At 47.9% G+C, this 15,888-nt stretch overlaps 2 protein-coding genes across 2 annotated transcripts; both read left to right on the plus strand.

Moving 5' to 3' along the window:
• Positions 1–573: 573 nt before the first annotated feature.
• BO79DRAFT_215378 (uncharacterized protein) lies at positions 574–1,130 on the plus strand (the record flags this gene model as incomplete). The annotated part of the gene is made up of 3 exons (XM_025683269.1): positions 574–640; positions 671–797; positions 833–1,130. The coding sequence occupies 3 exons, from the start codon at positions 574–576 to the stop codon at positions 1,128–1,130; spliced, it is 492 nt and encodes a 163-aa protein (XP_025542531.1).
• A 2,744-nt stretch (positions 1,131–3,874) lies between these two features.
• Positions 3,875–5,154, plus strand: flbD (putative MYB family conidiophore development protein FlbD). Its single transcript, XM_025689724.1, has 2 exons — positions 3,875–3,923; positions 4,075–5,154. Exon 2 carries the CDS (start codon positions 4,143–4,145, stop codon positions 5,070–5,072), a length of 930 nt encoding a protein of 309 aa, XP_025542532.1. The 5' UTR covers positions 3,875–3,923; positions 4,075–4,142; the 3' UTR covers positions 5,073–5,154.
• Positions 5,155–15,888: the final 10,734 nt, after the last annotated feature.

Here is a 15,888-nt window from a genome sequence, read left to right on the forward strand (position 1 = left end):
TAGAAAGGACAATATACGGGGCTTTTTTAATTTATGTACGCACTCCATAGCTGCAGAGCAGGGTGAGGCTAGTACCTGGCTGGGAGGGCCATGCTCAAGGCGAACAGCCAATGACGAGGCAGAAGGCCACTCTGCCACATTGATGGGCAATTCCGAAAAGGGGGAACCTGAGGATTCCATGAGATCTATCATACTTCTGTTGCATTGCCTACAATGGCGAGTCTCGTCGCGGATCCCTCTCCCGGATAGAACCCTGCAGGTCAACGTGAGTCAGGAACTTGTATCCTGGGTGCTGGTTGGATGAATCTGAGAAATCTACTTACGTAGTAGCCCAATTTTTCTCCCATCCATTTCCCCTTCCGTTTACTCTATACGGAGAATGAAGATGTGGTTCAGCGTTGCGTCCCAATTGAGCGAATAGTAGTAATCCACTGCTTAGTGGTTGTAGTAAAAGTAGTAGTACCTATCTGAGCCAACTGCACGGGCATCCACTGCGTTGTTCTGAGCCAATCGACTTCAAGCCCTTTATCTTCGTACCTGATCGACTTGGGGATGCAGAAAAAAAAAACGACAATGAACCGAGGTGACGGGACAGCGGTCCCGTGTCTCTGGTGCAGAGGGATTCAGATCGAGTGGGCTAGTAAGTACGTAGTTAGCATCTGTGTGTAAGAAAACGATGGAAAGCGAGAAAAGATATCCGAGGCAATATGCCGTAATGATTGGTCACCTCAAGGAGTTATGACCAAGATGACTAACAACTCGGTGGTGAGAACGAGTCCGATCTTTGGTAATCTCTGGTAAGTGCGCTTGCCTTATGCCTGGCAGCCGGTAGCACCGGCGCGAAGGTACTCCGGCCCAGATTCGAGATTGCGTACGATCCCCATGTCGATCCCAACCCTACCGGGTATGAGACAAAGCCAAAAGATTCCAAATCTTCAAAGGGCGCTAGCCGCTCTGCACCAATCACTGCCCCCACTCAAACGGTTCATGTTCTGGGTAACGGCCCACGGGGAGTGGAGGAGGGATCAAGCCTGCGTCCGGTGCGGATGAGGGTTAGCGGCGGCCAATGGGCGCCACCAGCCAAGGGTGAGGCCAAAAGTAGGAGGGTTACAAATTCCTCCTACTACTGAGGGCTAACTACGTATTGTAGTAGAATCTAGTACTTTACTCGAGGGCCAAAAGTGGGAGAAAAATAAAAAGAGTGTTCATGGCTGGCTGATGGACATGGTCTCGAATGAAATTACTGCAAGCAATAGTAAATATGGTGGTGTGTTGGGGGGAGGAAGAATAAAATTTACCCAGTATTTGGTAGCTGTGAACAATGCGCAAACAAGAATTGTCATCTCAATAATAATAATCATAGATGAAGTGCAATGTATACCTAGAGTGGACAAGCCCATGACTCGATCCTTTGCCTACAATGGCCCTTTCTGCCTATCAACTTGCCTGGGGGAGAAGGAGGAGAAGGAAGAAGGGGGGGGGGGGGGGGGGGGTTGTGCGGGCGCCTGTCCACGATCTCGGTACACCTTAACGCCATTATGCAACCACTCGGGGGTGCTCTTTGTCATTTTCCCGCATCTTGCTCAAATCGGTAATCTACTTCCCTGTCCCCTGCTCTCTGTGTCTTCTTTTCCCTCCTTCCTCTGCCCTCCATCAGAATTTCTAATTCCGAGGTTGCCCGCCCCGCCTGACTGACCCATGGAAACCCATCCGGTCAGTATGACCACTCCTATCCTCATTCGCCTACCTCCCAGACCGTTTCTGCCGCTCCCGTTTTCCTGTCAGGGCCTGAACTTTGACGAGCATGGGCCAGTCCATACGTACCCATACTTACCTAGTACGTAGTAGCAGTCGAAACTGGATCTGGTGGATAGATCGCCCATGGTCTGCAGTCTGCCATAAGAAGCGGAAAAGGGCCGTGAACTAACCAACTAGGCTTGGGATCTTCCCGTTTAGTCGACGCCCGACTGATCGGTACCGTAGACTTGCTCGCACTTTTTCTCCCTCTTGTGTTTTGAAAAGCATCCACAAATTTTTAATTAATTCTCCCTGTCGTGCTGCTATTATTGTACCGTTTCATCGCGCCTATCTGTCGGATCAGCTGGGCTGATGCGGAAAGTTGGAATTTCTCATCCATCTATTCCATTACTATTCTTTCCGGTCAAGGCAATTAGTCTTTATCGAGAGGGTTTTGTCACCAACAGGATTAAACTATCAACGATGGATGGGTAGATCAACCGCCCAGGATGTGATGTCCGAGAAACGCCGTAGTCAAAAAAATCACATTCTGGATAGCATGCTTGCTAGATGCCCTTTGTGGCACACCGTAAGAAGATGGCACTCGTGTCAACCAGGGTAGCCTTGCCACAGATACGATTCATGGAATGGGTTCCCCTGGACGTCTCAGCCTGCTTCTTGTCTCTTGCACAATGTTCTTCGATACCGCAGTTCTTTGACAAAAGAGAGGAACGGGGGCAAATTAGTTGCAGGAAAAAGGATCAAGTCGACTGTAGAGTATCCATCTCTATGCCTCACCACGCCAGTAAGAATAGTATCATCCATGATCCCTGCTGCAACACCGATCCTCTGGTAAGTAATCAGTCACTACTTGGTTAGCACCTATAGTAGGTATTGGATAGTGGCAAATCCTCTCCCCACGATCTGGAAACGCCAGCTTCTGAGACTGCTGCAACTGATCCTGATAGCTGCCCTGTTTCCTTTTTTCCAGCCCCTCCGTTGGTTGTGTGGTTGCTTTGCAATTCTTTCCTTCTCTTCACCCCCCCCCCCTGTCAATTGATGGGTCTGAATTACCCAAAAGAGATACTGCAAGAAGTTGTCCGTCAACCTCACATTTCCCCACTTTGACCTCCAAAGATCGGTTATAGTCCAGACACATTGAATTAATTTTTATTTCTTATTTTCTTTTTTGTCATCATATAGCCCGCACCCGCAGTGCCTCCCATATAGTTACAGCCTGGGGCGTCAAAAGGGCAGTAGTAGTAGAGCTATGGATGGAGGTCAATCTAATTTAATCAAATGGACTAGCCTAGTAGGTCTGTGCCCCTAGGCTAGCTCTGCCTCCTTGAGGAAGGCTACCTGAGGTGGTACCTGCCTAATACCTAGCTTCCCCCCTACTAAGGACTACCTGTTACTACTACCAGTGACTAGTGTAATTTACACGCATACTGCGGTACTAAAAGTAAACTATACGGAGAATACCATACATACCGAGCGGGTACTGACTGGGGCGTCAGGAAAATTAAAAAAAAAAAATAAAAAAGAGGAGGGGGGTCAGAAAATCGAAAATCAGAAAATTCAATTTAGGAAAAAATAAAATCATCACAACACAAAAAATAAAAAAATTCAATTCCAAAAAAAATCAATAATATTTGGCATTTATTATTATTAAATTTATTCCTCCGACACAACTGTCAGCTCCGAGATCTTGGATCAGATCTTCTCCTATAGCGTGCTCTAAGTGTGGAGCAGTAGCCATTTTTCTCTGACCCGTCTCCCTGGTCATTGTATTCTGCTGCTGCTGCTTGTTGCTATAATAGATGATCGTAACCTTCATCTCCATCACTCCTTGACACGACTATTGTCTATCGCCCTTTCTCTAATTCCAATTCCCCCTTCCGGGTCTCACCTCTCTTCCTATATATCTACCACCTCGACGACGCACCTTTGAACCTTATTCTTTCTCCATCATCAAACAAACTCTCACTCCCCAACTTCCCACTCTTACTTCCTACATAACCCAACAGCTCGGTTGCGTGGTCATTGCTCCTCCCTCCTTGCTTGTCTATCTACCCTACTCTCGTCCCTTATCCATCACCCGCGTGTGTGTCTATTACAACACTTGTGTGTGTGTCTGGTCTAGTCCGCTCCGGGTACACTAAACCTCCCACACAGCCAACCCCACGGTAAGAAGCCCTGTTCCCTTTAAAGACGTCAACCCTCCCCGCCCACGCATAGTACCTGAACTTTGTCGGCGCCCCCCTTCGACTGTCCCCAACTCTCTTTAAAAACTCTCCGACCTCCTGGCATTTCTGGAGTCTAACATTACATCCTTAGATTTACAACTACCCAAATTCTTTCCATCAACCTCACTCGGATTAATTCTTCCTTGTCAACTACTTGCAATGGCTCCCACTCATCGTCGTGGACCCTGGGTTCCCGAAGAGGACCAGTTGCTCCTTCAGTTGGTTCGCGAACAAGGCCCCAACAACTGGGTCCGCATCTCTCAGCACATGCACTACCGCTCGCCCAAGCAATGCCGGGAGCGCTTCCACCAGAACCTCAAGCCCTCTTTGAACCGTGAGCCCATCTCAGCTGAGGAGGGCTTGATGATCGAGCGGATGGTCAACGAAATGGGCAAGCGCTGGGCCGAGATTGCACGACGCCTTGGAAACCGCAGCGACAATGCAGTTAAGAACTGGTGGAACGGCAGCATGAACCGCAAGAGAAGAGGCCTCCCTACCTCCAGCTCACCTCACGCCGGACGCACGATGCACGGACGGGTCGAGGCCCCATATGCGCGGGCCTCTCTGGGCTTGAGCAGCCCCATCAGCCGTTCTCGCTACTCTTCCATCTCCCACGACCGACCTCTGACTTCCTGGACCAAGTCTCCTTCATCTCGGAGGGATTCCTTCTCCGCCTCTTCCATCGACTGCCCCCGCCAGTTGACCCCGATCTACACACTTCCTGCTCTTAACCGTCCTGTCGAAACTCCTCTCACCTCGCCTGCCTTCTCGGAAGCTTCTTCCATGGAGCCTCCCTCCATGATCTCGGACCACAACTCCGTCTCTTCCTCCTCTCCCAGGACCATCGCCTCGCCACAGCTTCTTCCCCTTCCGGTGGACATGAGACAGCAATACGGCGACTTCCGCAGGCAGAGCACTTCGGATGAGATCTATGCCTACCACGATCTCTCGTTGAAGCAACGGTGGATCTCCGATCACCAGCAATGGAACCAGCACTCTCCGCTATCTCCCACATGGTCTGCTCCGATCGAAGACAAGACAGAAGCCCCGCGCGACTCGCGGATGGGTCTTCAGAACTTACTCAACTAAATGACGATAGCGACCATTGCTGGATATGATCAACGAACTTTTCTTCTGTCATCGATTCTCTATGGGAAATTTTATGTACATGACCTCCCGACCCTCGTCACTCCTTTGTTTGGCATAATTTCCTTTGTACTTATATCATCACCTCATGTATATTGTCTTTTTGGATGGTTCGGCTCGGCTATTTCCACTGCGGGTCACGTGGATACGGCCCGGTTTCCTTACGGTACCAAAAAAAAGCATTCGGGATCTCCTTTTGTCATAGTTATTGTGTTCCCTTCCCTTATTTTCTTTGTCGCTCATCATTTGGCTTACTGGGTATGGGGTTAATCATTGTGTATAGAGGAGATTGAGGAGTGCTGTCCATTGTTTTGCATGTATATGGTTGGGTTTTGGAGACCTTTGGAAAGTACTGTGAGCTTGGATCTAATAATACCCCATGACTGTTGGTTGTTACATTGCGCTATCGACCAGATGATCGTTTAATGATACATTAATAATACTTCCCACTCAAATAACTCGTCTCTTCTGTTCCTTAAGTTGTAAATTCCGATTACCGTTTCTCTGACTAAAATTTCTCTCGACGCGGCCACCACCCACCCATTCTGGAGGGGGGATGTTATTTCCGGATCTGGCAGGCTTATTTTTTTGGGCGCCAGCCAGGCTTGACCGTTGCGCCCATGGACGAGCCCAGGAGGATGATAGGGGGCGAGGATCCACTGGAACAACGCCGCATATCCTCCGTGACTGTGGCTGGCTGTCATCAGCTCCTGTCTTCCCGTGAAAGCCGCGGAATCTGAGGTTCAGAACGCAAGGGGCGACCCAAAGTTACGAGGCGAGACTGCATAGGAGAGACACGAGCAGGTTCAAGGAGGGAAGGCAGCGTGACAGCGCCATTACTGGGTTTGAAGAGACCGAGAAAACCCGGGTTTTCAGGAATTATGAAAATGAAAAAGGCCTAAAATGGAATATGGGTCGTTGGAAAAGAAAATAAGAATGATTTCCGAATTCACATTGAAGGGAGTGGAAACTACCACCACATACTACATACACACATACATACATACATACATACATACATACAAGGTTGGCTGAACAGAGACACAGCAGCAGCAACACCGGACAGCATCCACCAACCGTCGTTGGCGCATGGCAGACCATCTCCACGGGAAAGGTGGAATGGATAGGTCCATTAGGAATACAGCTGACGACTGTCTGATCCAATCCTTCCACTTGGAGTTTCGGGATTGGCATGGCGAATGAATGGGGGGTGGATATTGGAAGTCGTGATGGTTCATGCATAACGGCCAATGTCAATGGAAGTGCTCTCAATGGCCGGAAGGCTTTACCCTTTCTCCCCCCTCCACTACCAGCACCACCACCATCACCTCCTCCTCTCACTGAAGTACTACTACGTTAACTTGGCCCCAGTTGGGAGGTAAGGTTGATAGCCAGACAAAGTTTATCCCAGGGACTTGGTGGATTCCGATTTGACTGGGTTGATTCGCCAGCACCCCTCCCTTTCCTTTTCTACCCTCCCTTTCTTTACTCGTTTACGCACATGTCGCTAACGGTCTCGAAGCAGGGCTGTCCCGTTTTGTATTTTTGATATTTGTTTTGATACATTTATTTATTTACTTTTATTTTTTTTGTGTTGTTTTTGCCTTTGCGCAAGCATTCAGCCTGGAGAAGGTAAGTAAGCTTGTTGGAAATTGAACAACCGCCTGTCTCATTTGGGACCCATCCGCGGTACGAGAGAGTTATGGGGGATGGGGAATCCGACGGGCTTCATTCTCCCCAATGGCTTTCTTGTCATGTCAGCAATCGAGCGGTCCCCGAAGAAGCGGGCTTCAAAGCAGCCTATAGTAGAGAACAGGCAGAAGGAAAGCAGAATAAAAAAAGAAAAGAAAAGACAAAAGTGAAATTGAAAAAAAAAGAAAAAATAAGGGAAGCGCAAAAGGACGAACGATAAGGACGATGGAGCAGCCTTTCCTATTTCCCCCTCCATTCCCGCCACCATTTTCCTCGAGATGTGTGCCACTACGACCTTCCTGGTCTGGACTTGGGTGTCCAACTCACTAGTGGCTTTTTGGGCTATCCCAATCGTGACGTGCTGTTCGGAGACATGGCTTCTCCTTCCCAACCTGACTCGCCACACTCGCAACGGATACCAAGCCACACCCAGTGAAGGGGACGGCGCTGCACGTATGCCGATCAGGCAATCACCATGACTGATCAAGAATGAAGGCATCGGCGGGGTCACCGAACGCAGGAGCTGTAATCCACTCTGTGTGGTGTATTATGTATGCACTGGCACTCATGGAGTGTCTCCAGTGCTCTACGCACTGCATACCCACGACTGGTGGTCTGTTTCAGCCAATCTAACATCTCACACGCACCACTGTTGCGCTGCCATGCGTGCATGAGCATACCAGCTCCTGCTCGCCTACCGGTAGGCGGTGCAGATTCAGCTGGGGTCAAGGTTGGGTGGAGTCAAGTTCAAGGGTGAGGAAAGGATGATGCAGCTCGTCCTGGAGGACGTTGGCTCGCCAGTGACCCTCTCTGACGGCCGTTGGCCGGTAGGGGAACATCCTACGCTTCGTATCAAGTACGCATGACTATGTAGATATCTCTCAGACGCATGGGTTACACATCAGTACATACCCATACCCATACACACCTACCAGGTTGGGCATATTCTGACACAAGGCTCCGGGGGTTACACAGGACCAAATTTGGGACTTTCTTGTGACGTTGAATCGCTTACCAAGTTCCAGAACAAATATAGCATGAAACAATACATTCTACATCCGTGCCAGTCGCACCATGGGGAAACCCAATACTCCAGTGAACTAAAGGAGTTCGACAATACGGAGTAGACGACAATGCCAACACCAAAACCAACAATGGCCTAGTGAGGAAACGAAGAAGAAGAAGCAGCAGCAGAAACCAGTCACCGCCGGCGCAATGGATCTGGAGCCCTGCCGGCCAAGAGATTCTCGCATTAATTAACTACCGCTGATCTTTTTTTACATCTGATTTGGAATTCTGGTTGTTAGCGCCCCGCTAATCCACTTCCGTCCACTCGCGACATGCACACCGTGACGTACCCTCAGTTCCATCCCCGATCCTGCATCCTGATTTGACAGACGGACTAATTAGGAGATTTACGCCCTTCGCATTATGGGGGGCGTGTGGTGAACGACAACCGATCTGTGTTCATCTCGTTACCACTCATCCAAGTTTTTCCACTACCTCCTGTTCTGGCTCGAGCATGTTCCGCTTTTCCGATCCATTGGTCAAGGATGAGGGGCTTGGCAGTGGAGCCCTGGGCGACCGTTACACAATCTCCACGATGGCATATTATTCTGGTGGAAGCATCGAATGAGGTTCCAGCATCCGAACCTGCTGCGGATGCTGCAGATAGAGCAACTAAAGTTCCAACAGCGCATCCATGGATCCCCCTCTGACCACGACCCAAGATACGGGGTACGTCAGTTTGCCAAGCAGGCAGACGAGCCCAGTCAAGCGATCGTCAATATTAACAATTAATGCTCGAAATTGATTTAAGCCCCAGGCACACACGCACAACGCTCAGTCAAATGTATGGATGCATTTAAAATTGATTATGGTTAATTTGTATTATATTGCATTCTCTAACTACTACTGCCGCCGGGTATAGCATCCTGACAGCTGAAACAATCCACCTCCAACATTACAATTTAGTGAAGCAATCTACAAAGCTCTGTCAGGTTTATTTTTAAAGCTGTCTCGTCTATTCCCATCTCCATCACCAACCCCCTGCCGACTCTATCGGCCATCTGGTCGCATGCCCAACAGAACCGATGCGGTTGTTTCGGGGACCTTAATATACGACTGTGGGGATTAGTGCGTTCAGCCAAAGAGAGAAAACAGAGAATGATGTTGAACCATTGGTGCGCCTCTTCATTCATCCCACACCCCCTGTCTTCTGCCCAAATGATGCGACATTAGTATCCGATATTATTAGTATTATTCTGTTACTTCCCCCCATAGATCTTATTTTGTACTAGTGGTGTGGATATGTAGCTGAAGCGTTGAGGTGCGAAATTCCCTTTTTTCCCTTCTACCAGAACCAACCTACGGAGGAGCTTGACTAGCTATTCTCAGATTTACGGTTTGATTTTCCCTTCTTCCCGCACCCGGTTTGATCGTCAGCTATGCAGATTTATGCATGGATGGGGGAGCTCTATTGTTCCAAATAGATTGTTTATAACAGCTTTCTTTCTCTCCTTCTCCGCCTCCTCATCCAGCTCCAAATATTGCCACTCCAATAGTCGCTGGGTGCTGCGCCCTCCTACCTATCATCCCCCAGAATGCCTCAGGGGGGGCGCACACACCATTCAGCTGAGCTCGTATGATCCCCATACACCATACACCATACACTCAACAACCCTATCCCATAACAGACGTTTGCTATTACCATTAACGCCCAACATCCATCTACTTCCGATACCTGACTAGAAGGAGGAAGGATGGGGGCGAAAACAGAACCAGAGCCAGAAACAACCCCCAAACTAAATTCAAATGAAAATAAAAAAAAATAAAATCTACGATACTGCTATCTCCAAAAAACCATCCCCCGATCTGATCGAATCAAATCAACCCTAGCCGATTTCCTTAAACGGAAAAAGCTCAACATCACTACTAACCCGCCCGCTCCGCCCGCCCAACGATTTGATTGATTTTCCCCGATCCATCCCATCCCATCCCATCATCATCCATGGATCCATCCATCCATCCATATTCATCCCACCCACACTTTGGTTTGATCTCCAACCTCCCACCGACCCAATCCCTCTCGTCTAGATTCTAGTCACTTCTCCGTAATCATCTACTTCCGACCACTCACAACCTCTATCCCCCTCCCTCCCCAGCCCGTGAGTAAGTAGTAGTGATCTTCCCGCGGTCCCTGCGAGGAAGACTCAACTTACTTACCAACTTACCGCCGGTCGGCGCGGTTAAAAAACGTCCTTCTTCTCCAAGCGACCGACCCAGAACCAAGGGTTGGTATTCAGTTTAGTCGGAGTTGCTGTTGTTTATGTGAAACGGTCGCGCGAGGCGCTGTGCCCACGATTTGCATTCGGTTAGAGAGAGCACAGTTTCCACCCTGAGTCCCTCCCCCCCTCCTCTCTCTCTCATTTCTCCTGAATCGAACGGGATGGATGAATGGATGGGTGGATGGATTCGAATCTGGAGAACCTGAAATCGGAAACGAAACGTGATCGATGCGATGCGATGCGATGCGATGCGATGGGTTTGAATGGTCGGTCGCAGTGGAGCTTTGTTCGCTACGAGGGACGAGGCTGGAGATCGTTCACTTCTTACTCCATAGTATACAGTATACACACGTTTTTTCATTTCTCGATTTAGTGGTATTTTCAGTCTCCTTATGAGGATATTTTTGACTTTCCCCATCCCCCTATCCGGCGGGTTTTTCTGAGGAACTTTCCTCTTTAGGTGGGCTTCGATATCGGAGTTGTTGATTTTTGACTTTTTTGGCTTTTCAACTTTCCTTTCCTTCGGATAAGGGATCGGGAACGGGACTTTCGGAAGAATATCTATCTACTGTCTCCGTGTCCCGTACTTGCGGGTAGGATAGGATAGGATATACGCACACGCCTACCTTATTCTGTACAAGCTTGCTCTCGTAGGCGGTAAAAACAGCCGCCGCCGCCGCTGCTACTGCTACTGACGATGATAACGTATCCTGGGATGGTAAACCCTCATAGGACAAGACAGCCGGAGAGAAAAAAAAAAAAAAGGTGAGTGAGTGGGTCTCAACTCACCCTTTTCTTTTCTTTCTTTCTTTCTTTCTTTCTTTCTTCCTTTCTTCCAATCCGGCCCCCTACTGCCTAACCTGATCCTAAACAGGAGTGCAGCAGACAGCATGACATGACACAACCCCCCCATCCCCTCCCTTGTCTCGCCAGTTTTATCCAGATTGATAAGTAGTGCCCAAGCTTAATAGTGGCTGATATAGATTAGTTCTCTACGGAGTAACCGCACAGCATACTCAGTAGAGTATAGTTTAGTTTAGTTTAGTATAATATAATATAGTAAAGTAAGTTAGCTAGTTAGCTATGTCTTGATGGGGCACCAACCACTGGTAAACTTCCTACCGTTTATTCTTGTTTAAGCTTCACAACCCCTTTTTTAATTCACTAGAATTGACTTTTTTACCGTTCCGTGAACCTTTCCCTGAGTTTTCTGGTTGCGAGGTACTCCGAAGATACTACACATACATAGTAAGTAGTAATGCTAAGCGGAACGTAGAATTTGCCCGGTGGTTCCGAGCATAGGTAATTTTCTTTGCCCACTGGAAGGCAGGCAGGCAGCATAGCGGCGGGTATATCCGATGGCCGATGGAAAAGTGAAATCTTCCAAACCACCTACCTGATTTGAAGAATCTGAAAAATTGGTCCTTCTTCAGCTCTTGAGCCTTCCTAGGATAGCATAGTACATACGTAGTATCTAGCTTGGGGATGGGATGGGATGGGATGGGGTGGGATTTGTGTGTCTGGAACCTGGCGGATTCTCGGATTCTTTACTAATCTGAGCTTTCCGCGTCGTTGAAACTCTGCCCTGCCCTGCCTAGTCCATAAGTTAGTAGTACTATGGGGGTCACTCACTCCATCTGGAGAGTGGTGGTGCTTAGTAGTTAGTGCGGGCTGAAAAGAGAGAGAGGAAGAAACGGACATCCCGCGCTAATTGGTCTGACTACTTTCCTCATATCTATTATTACTGAGGGGAAAGGAAGCATGGTTTAAGAATAATTAATTGCTGCCCTTTGCATATACCCATTGAGGTTAGATGAATGTGCAAGTGCGGAGTGTGTCCGTTGCTTTAATGGGTAAGCTACTAGCTAGTAGCTAGAAAGGTAGTAGCTTAGGAGTTAAGTCTTGCCCGCATTTCCGGGTTGTTTTATTCGTCTGTTGGGACTGGGATGTTGTAGCTGCGCTTGCGGCTATAGCGGAGGGGTGATACTTAGTCTTATTACGGAGTGCATGGGTATCTTTGATTTGATTGTTCCGGGGAGGGGGGGTTGAAGTTGGTACTTATTATTATTATTCTATTCTATCGTACTGGGATAGTACTTATTACATGGAAATAGACACTGCATGCATTACTGTCATTATGTAGATATCTCTACTCTGTACTCCGTACTGTTTATCCACGCCACTGCATAATTCTCCTCACAGATACGGAATAGATACTCCCACTTCAGGGTCTACCAGCTCCATCAACCACCCCAATAGTACGTCAGGGTCATGACGACGCCGCCGACCTATCCATCCAATCCATTAATCCCACTCCGTATTTTAGTATTATTCCTCTACTAATCCTTCAGCTTCAACTACGGAGTCACACTAACCAACTGACTAGATAGCACTAAGTAGCAGCAACACCACCCCCCTGGAACCAAGAAGTGGAACCCTCAAAAACTGACCACCAGAAGGAAAACTAAGTTAGCGCACAAGCACAGTCTCGACGTTGAGATTCGAGCCCGATTTCCACCATTTGATTGGATGTCGGAGGATCTCGGTGTGGGAAAGGTGAGTGGGTGATCGATGATCGACTTGGCCTGGTTAGGATTAGGGTACCCGCCTTGCCGGTCCGCCCGTGATCGGCAAGCAAAAAAGGCAGTTAACTAATCTGGGATTCTCTTTTTTTATCGTAGTTATAATAGGTTAGCTTCGTATTCTGTAACGCTACGCGGAGCTACTACTTTTACTGAGGAAGATGGATGGGGTTTGGGTAATATGAGGTGTCATTTTTGGTAACCCTGAAAGAGATGGTATATAGGATATGGAATATATATGAAATTTTGGTGATTTCAGTTTCCTTTCTCATGTAAGAATCAGGATGATTATGATCATAATCCCAATTTGTACATGAAAAGCGAGACAGCAAGCAAAAGCGGCATCAATGCTCCCCGAGCGCAGGGACCCCCGAAAAAAAAAAAATATTAAACGCTAAGTAGATAGTTTACCTTGTTGATGGATAGACAGTCGACAGTCGACGACACACTTACCGCACACACACACTCACACAGACCACTTTCCCATTTCGAATTTGTGCGAAATCAAGCCAAGGCACACACCATTGACAAGTATTTGTCAACTGGGTGGGTCCCTCCCCGGTATACTCCGTATGACACTAAAAAGTTACTTAAGTAGTGTGGGTATGTAACATACCCTTGTATAGTGTGTATTAGCTTGTTTTGTTCCTTCTTTGGTAACCGCATACACAGATACAAGGGGGGGAGGAGGCCGCCAACCAAATACGCAATACGACCAGGGACAAGCGCCCAATGCACAAACCCCTTCTGCGTAAGGGGTTCCTGCTAAACCACGTGGAGATGCGCTTGTCAGATACAAGCCGTTGCGGGTGTATGGTTTTGTATTGTATTGATACTACCACTTCTCTGCTTGTGTTTTGTTTGTATTACAGTGTTTGTTATGTATGAGCGTAAGTGCGTAATGGATGAACGAGGGGGCAAAGTAAAGTAGCTAGCTCAGCTCCAACCACCATATCTCCATCTCCATCCATCTATCCATGACTATATTCATGTCTCTCTAAGTAAGTTATGTGGTAAACTCAATCCAACCCCCTTTGTCTAGGGGCAAGTCCTCTTCCTGCTTACAGTGATGCTGTTGTTAACAACGGTTTTTGGCAGCGAGGCTGACGGACGGATTACATCGGACTTATTGATTGTCCCTCTTCCCCCTGGTGCCACGCAGTCACTCCAGTTTCTCTCCTTGCCGGGACATGAATTTGAGTTTTAGTGTTTTTTATTCCTAATGTTATTTTTTTTTTATTCATGTACATACCTGCTGTAATAGGTTAGAGATGGCAGCAGCTACGCCTCTTTTACATACAACATTCCATTCCACGGGAAAAGTAAAGTAAAGTAGGACGTGTGTAACCTAAGCCACACGATCTGATCGATCGGAGGCGCCGACATACTTGTTCACTTACTAAGGTGAACTCTTTCAAACTTACTAAATAACTAATTGACTGACTAGTCGGTTTAGTTAGTTTGTAAGGTTAAGTATGGCATGTATGTATGTATGCACTTAGGCAGAGATTCTCCTCCGTCTTCCTAAAGAGGATGTTTCATGACTCGCGTTTTTCAAATCATTAAGGGGGCCGCAGAGAGGAATATCGGGGAGGAGGCAAATATGGCAGGGGTATGTGTTTGTGTTTGTGTTGTGTCTATTTTTTGCTTTGTTTCGAAGTTCGACGGGGTGTTCTAGGGTGAGGGTGATCGTGTGTGGGATTGATTAATGGCCTGATGGGATATTATAGTATGGAGATGGGAGGATCATAGTAGATGTGTTAAGGTAGGGGGCGGGTTTCAGGTATTTCTTGGATAGATAGTATCTATCTATCGTGTGTCTGTGTGCTGCTATCTGGTTGTCCAGTTACCCCTGACTAAATGGGCCTACGATTTAGGAATATTATGTATGATGTATCGGCATATGTAGATGTAGATAGATACGGAAGGAGGATAAGAATGACACCCGAATAGCACGACCTGTCCTGTCCTGTCTGCTGTCTGTCTGTCTCCAGATCATATGCACAAGGCTAACTAGCACCCAACCATCCCTGCCGGTATCATCCTCCACGCTTTCCCTGTATGTAGGATGGATTGTCTGACTCCGCTTAGTTTTACTCCACCACAGGATGGGGTCAACCCAGACTAGGAGATATTGGCTGCATGAAGAGCCACCGATAGTACGGAGGATAGTTGACCAACCAGTTGGCAGAGTTTGGGGGGCGCACGATCCAGCCTCGAGACGCGAAAAAGAGGAGAATTGATGCGAGAGTGGCTGCCAACTAGTACTCATTAGGACATCAATTCAAGAGGGAGGGATTTCTGTACTACGACAGATCGTCGTGAGGGAAACGAAGGAAGGAAGGAAGGAAGACGAACCGGGATCCTGGGTTCGCGTGACCCCTACTGCTGTAAGCCATCAATTAAGTCAAAAGGGAAAAAAGAAAAAATCAAGAAGTCTATAGTGCCGTTGAGAACAATCCCTGTTTTTTTCTGCTTTTGACTCTGTGATCGCTTTGTTCTCGATGATTATCGATCGCTGACCAAGCCTGGATGCCATGTGCGTGGTGTTGAAAAAAAAAGAGATAGTGGTTAATTATTTTCCTTCTTTGTATGATCTAGATTCAATAACTACGCTGCTCATCATAGGTGGATTGTCAAGACATCAGCTGGGTACTCCTCTGCCATCCATTTACTAGTCTTACTCACTTATGTAGGTAATAGACGAGCTAACCGAACCCAAAAATCTTTCTTGACTAGTGCCACTCGACTCATCCATGAAGACTCCGACTCAGACTCAGGTCGGGGTAGTTAGCTGATTAGCTAGTGAGGCTGGCTAGCTGACATCACGACCAGCCTGTTTGACGGATAACCCAAACTAAAACCAACGATGATAAACCCCGAAGGCGAGGAGAAAAGGTCCCCGATGCCGAGCCACGCAACCATCCCATCCCCATTTCCCATCCCTCCGCTAGCTAAACTAGTGGGGATTACCTGTTGAAGCCGCTTGCTTTTGCATCGAAGGATTGGAATGCTGGTCATTGTCATACATACGCCATCCTTGCTGCTCTTGAAGGAGAGGAGAAGGAGGAGGTAGGTGCTCATGCTGGCTCGACGGTCGTTGACTATCCCTGCACGCGGGTTGGAAACCGCACCTTTGCAGCAAGGTATGCGATTTGGAATTCTCCGTTGGAGGGCTGCATGTGATGCCACTGGGTT

Source organism: Aspergillus costaricaensis (assembly GCF_003184835.1).
Source record: "Aspergillus costaricaensis CBS 115574 unplaced genomic scaffold BO79scaffold_7, whole genome shotgun sequence".
Taxonomy (NCBI): Eukaryota; Fungi; Ascomycota; class Eurotiomycetes; order Eurotiales; family Aspergillaceae; genus Aspergillus; species Aspergillus costaricensis.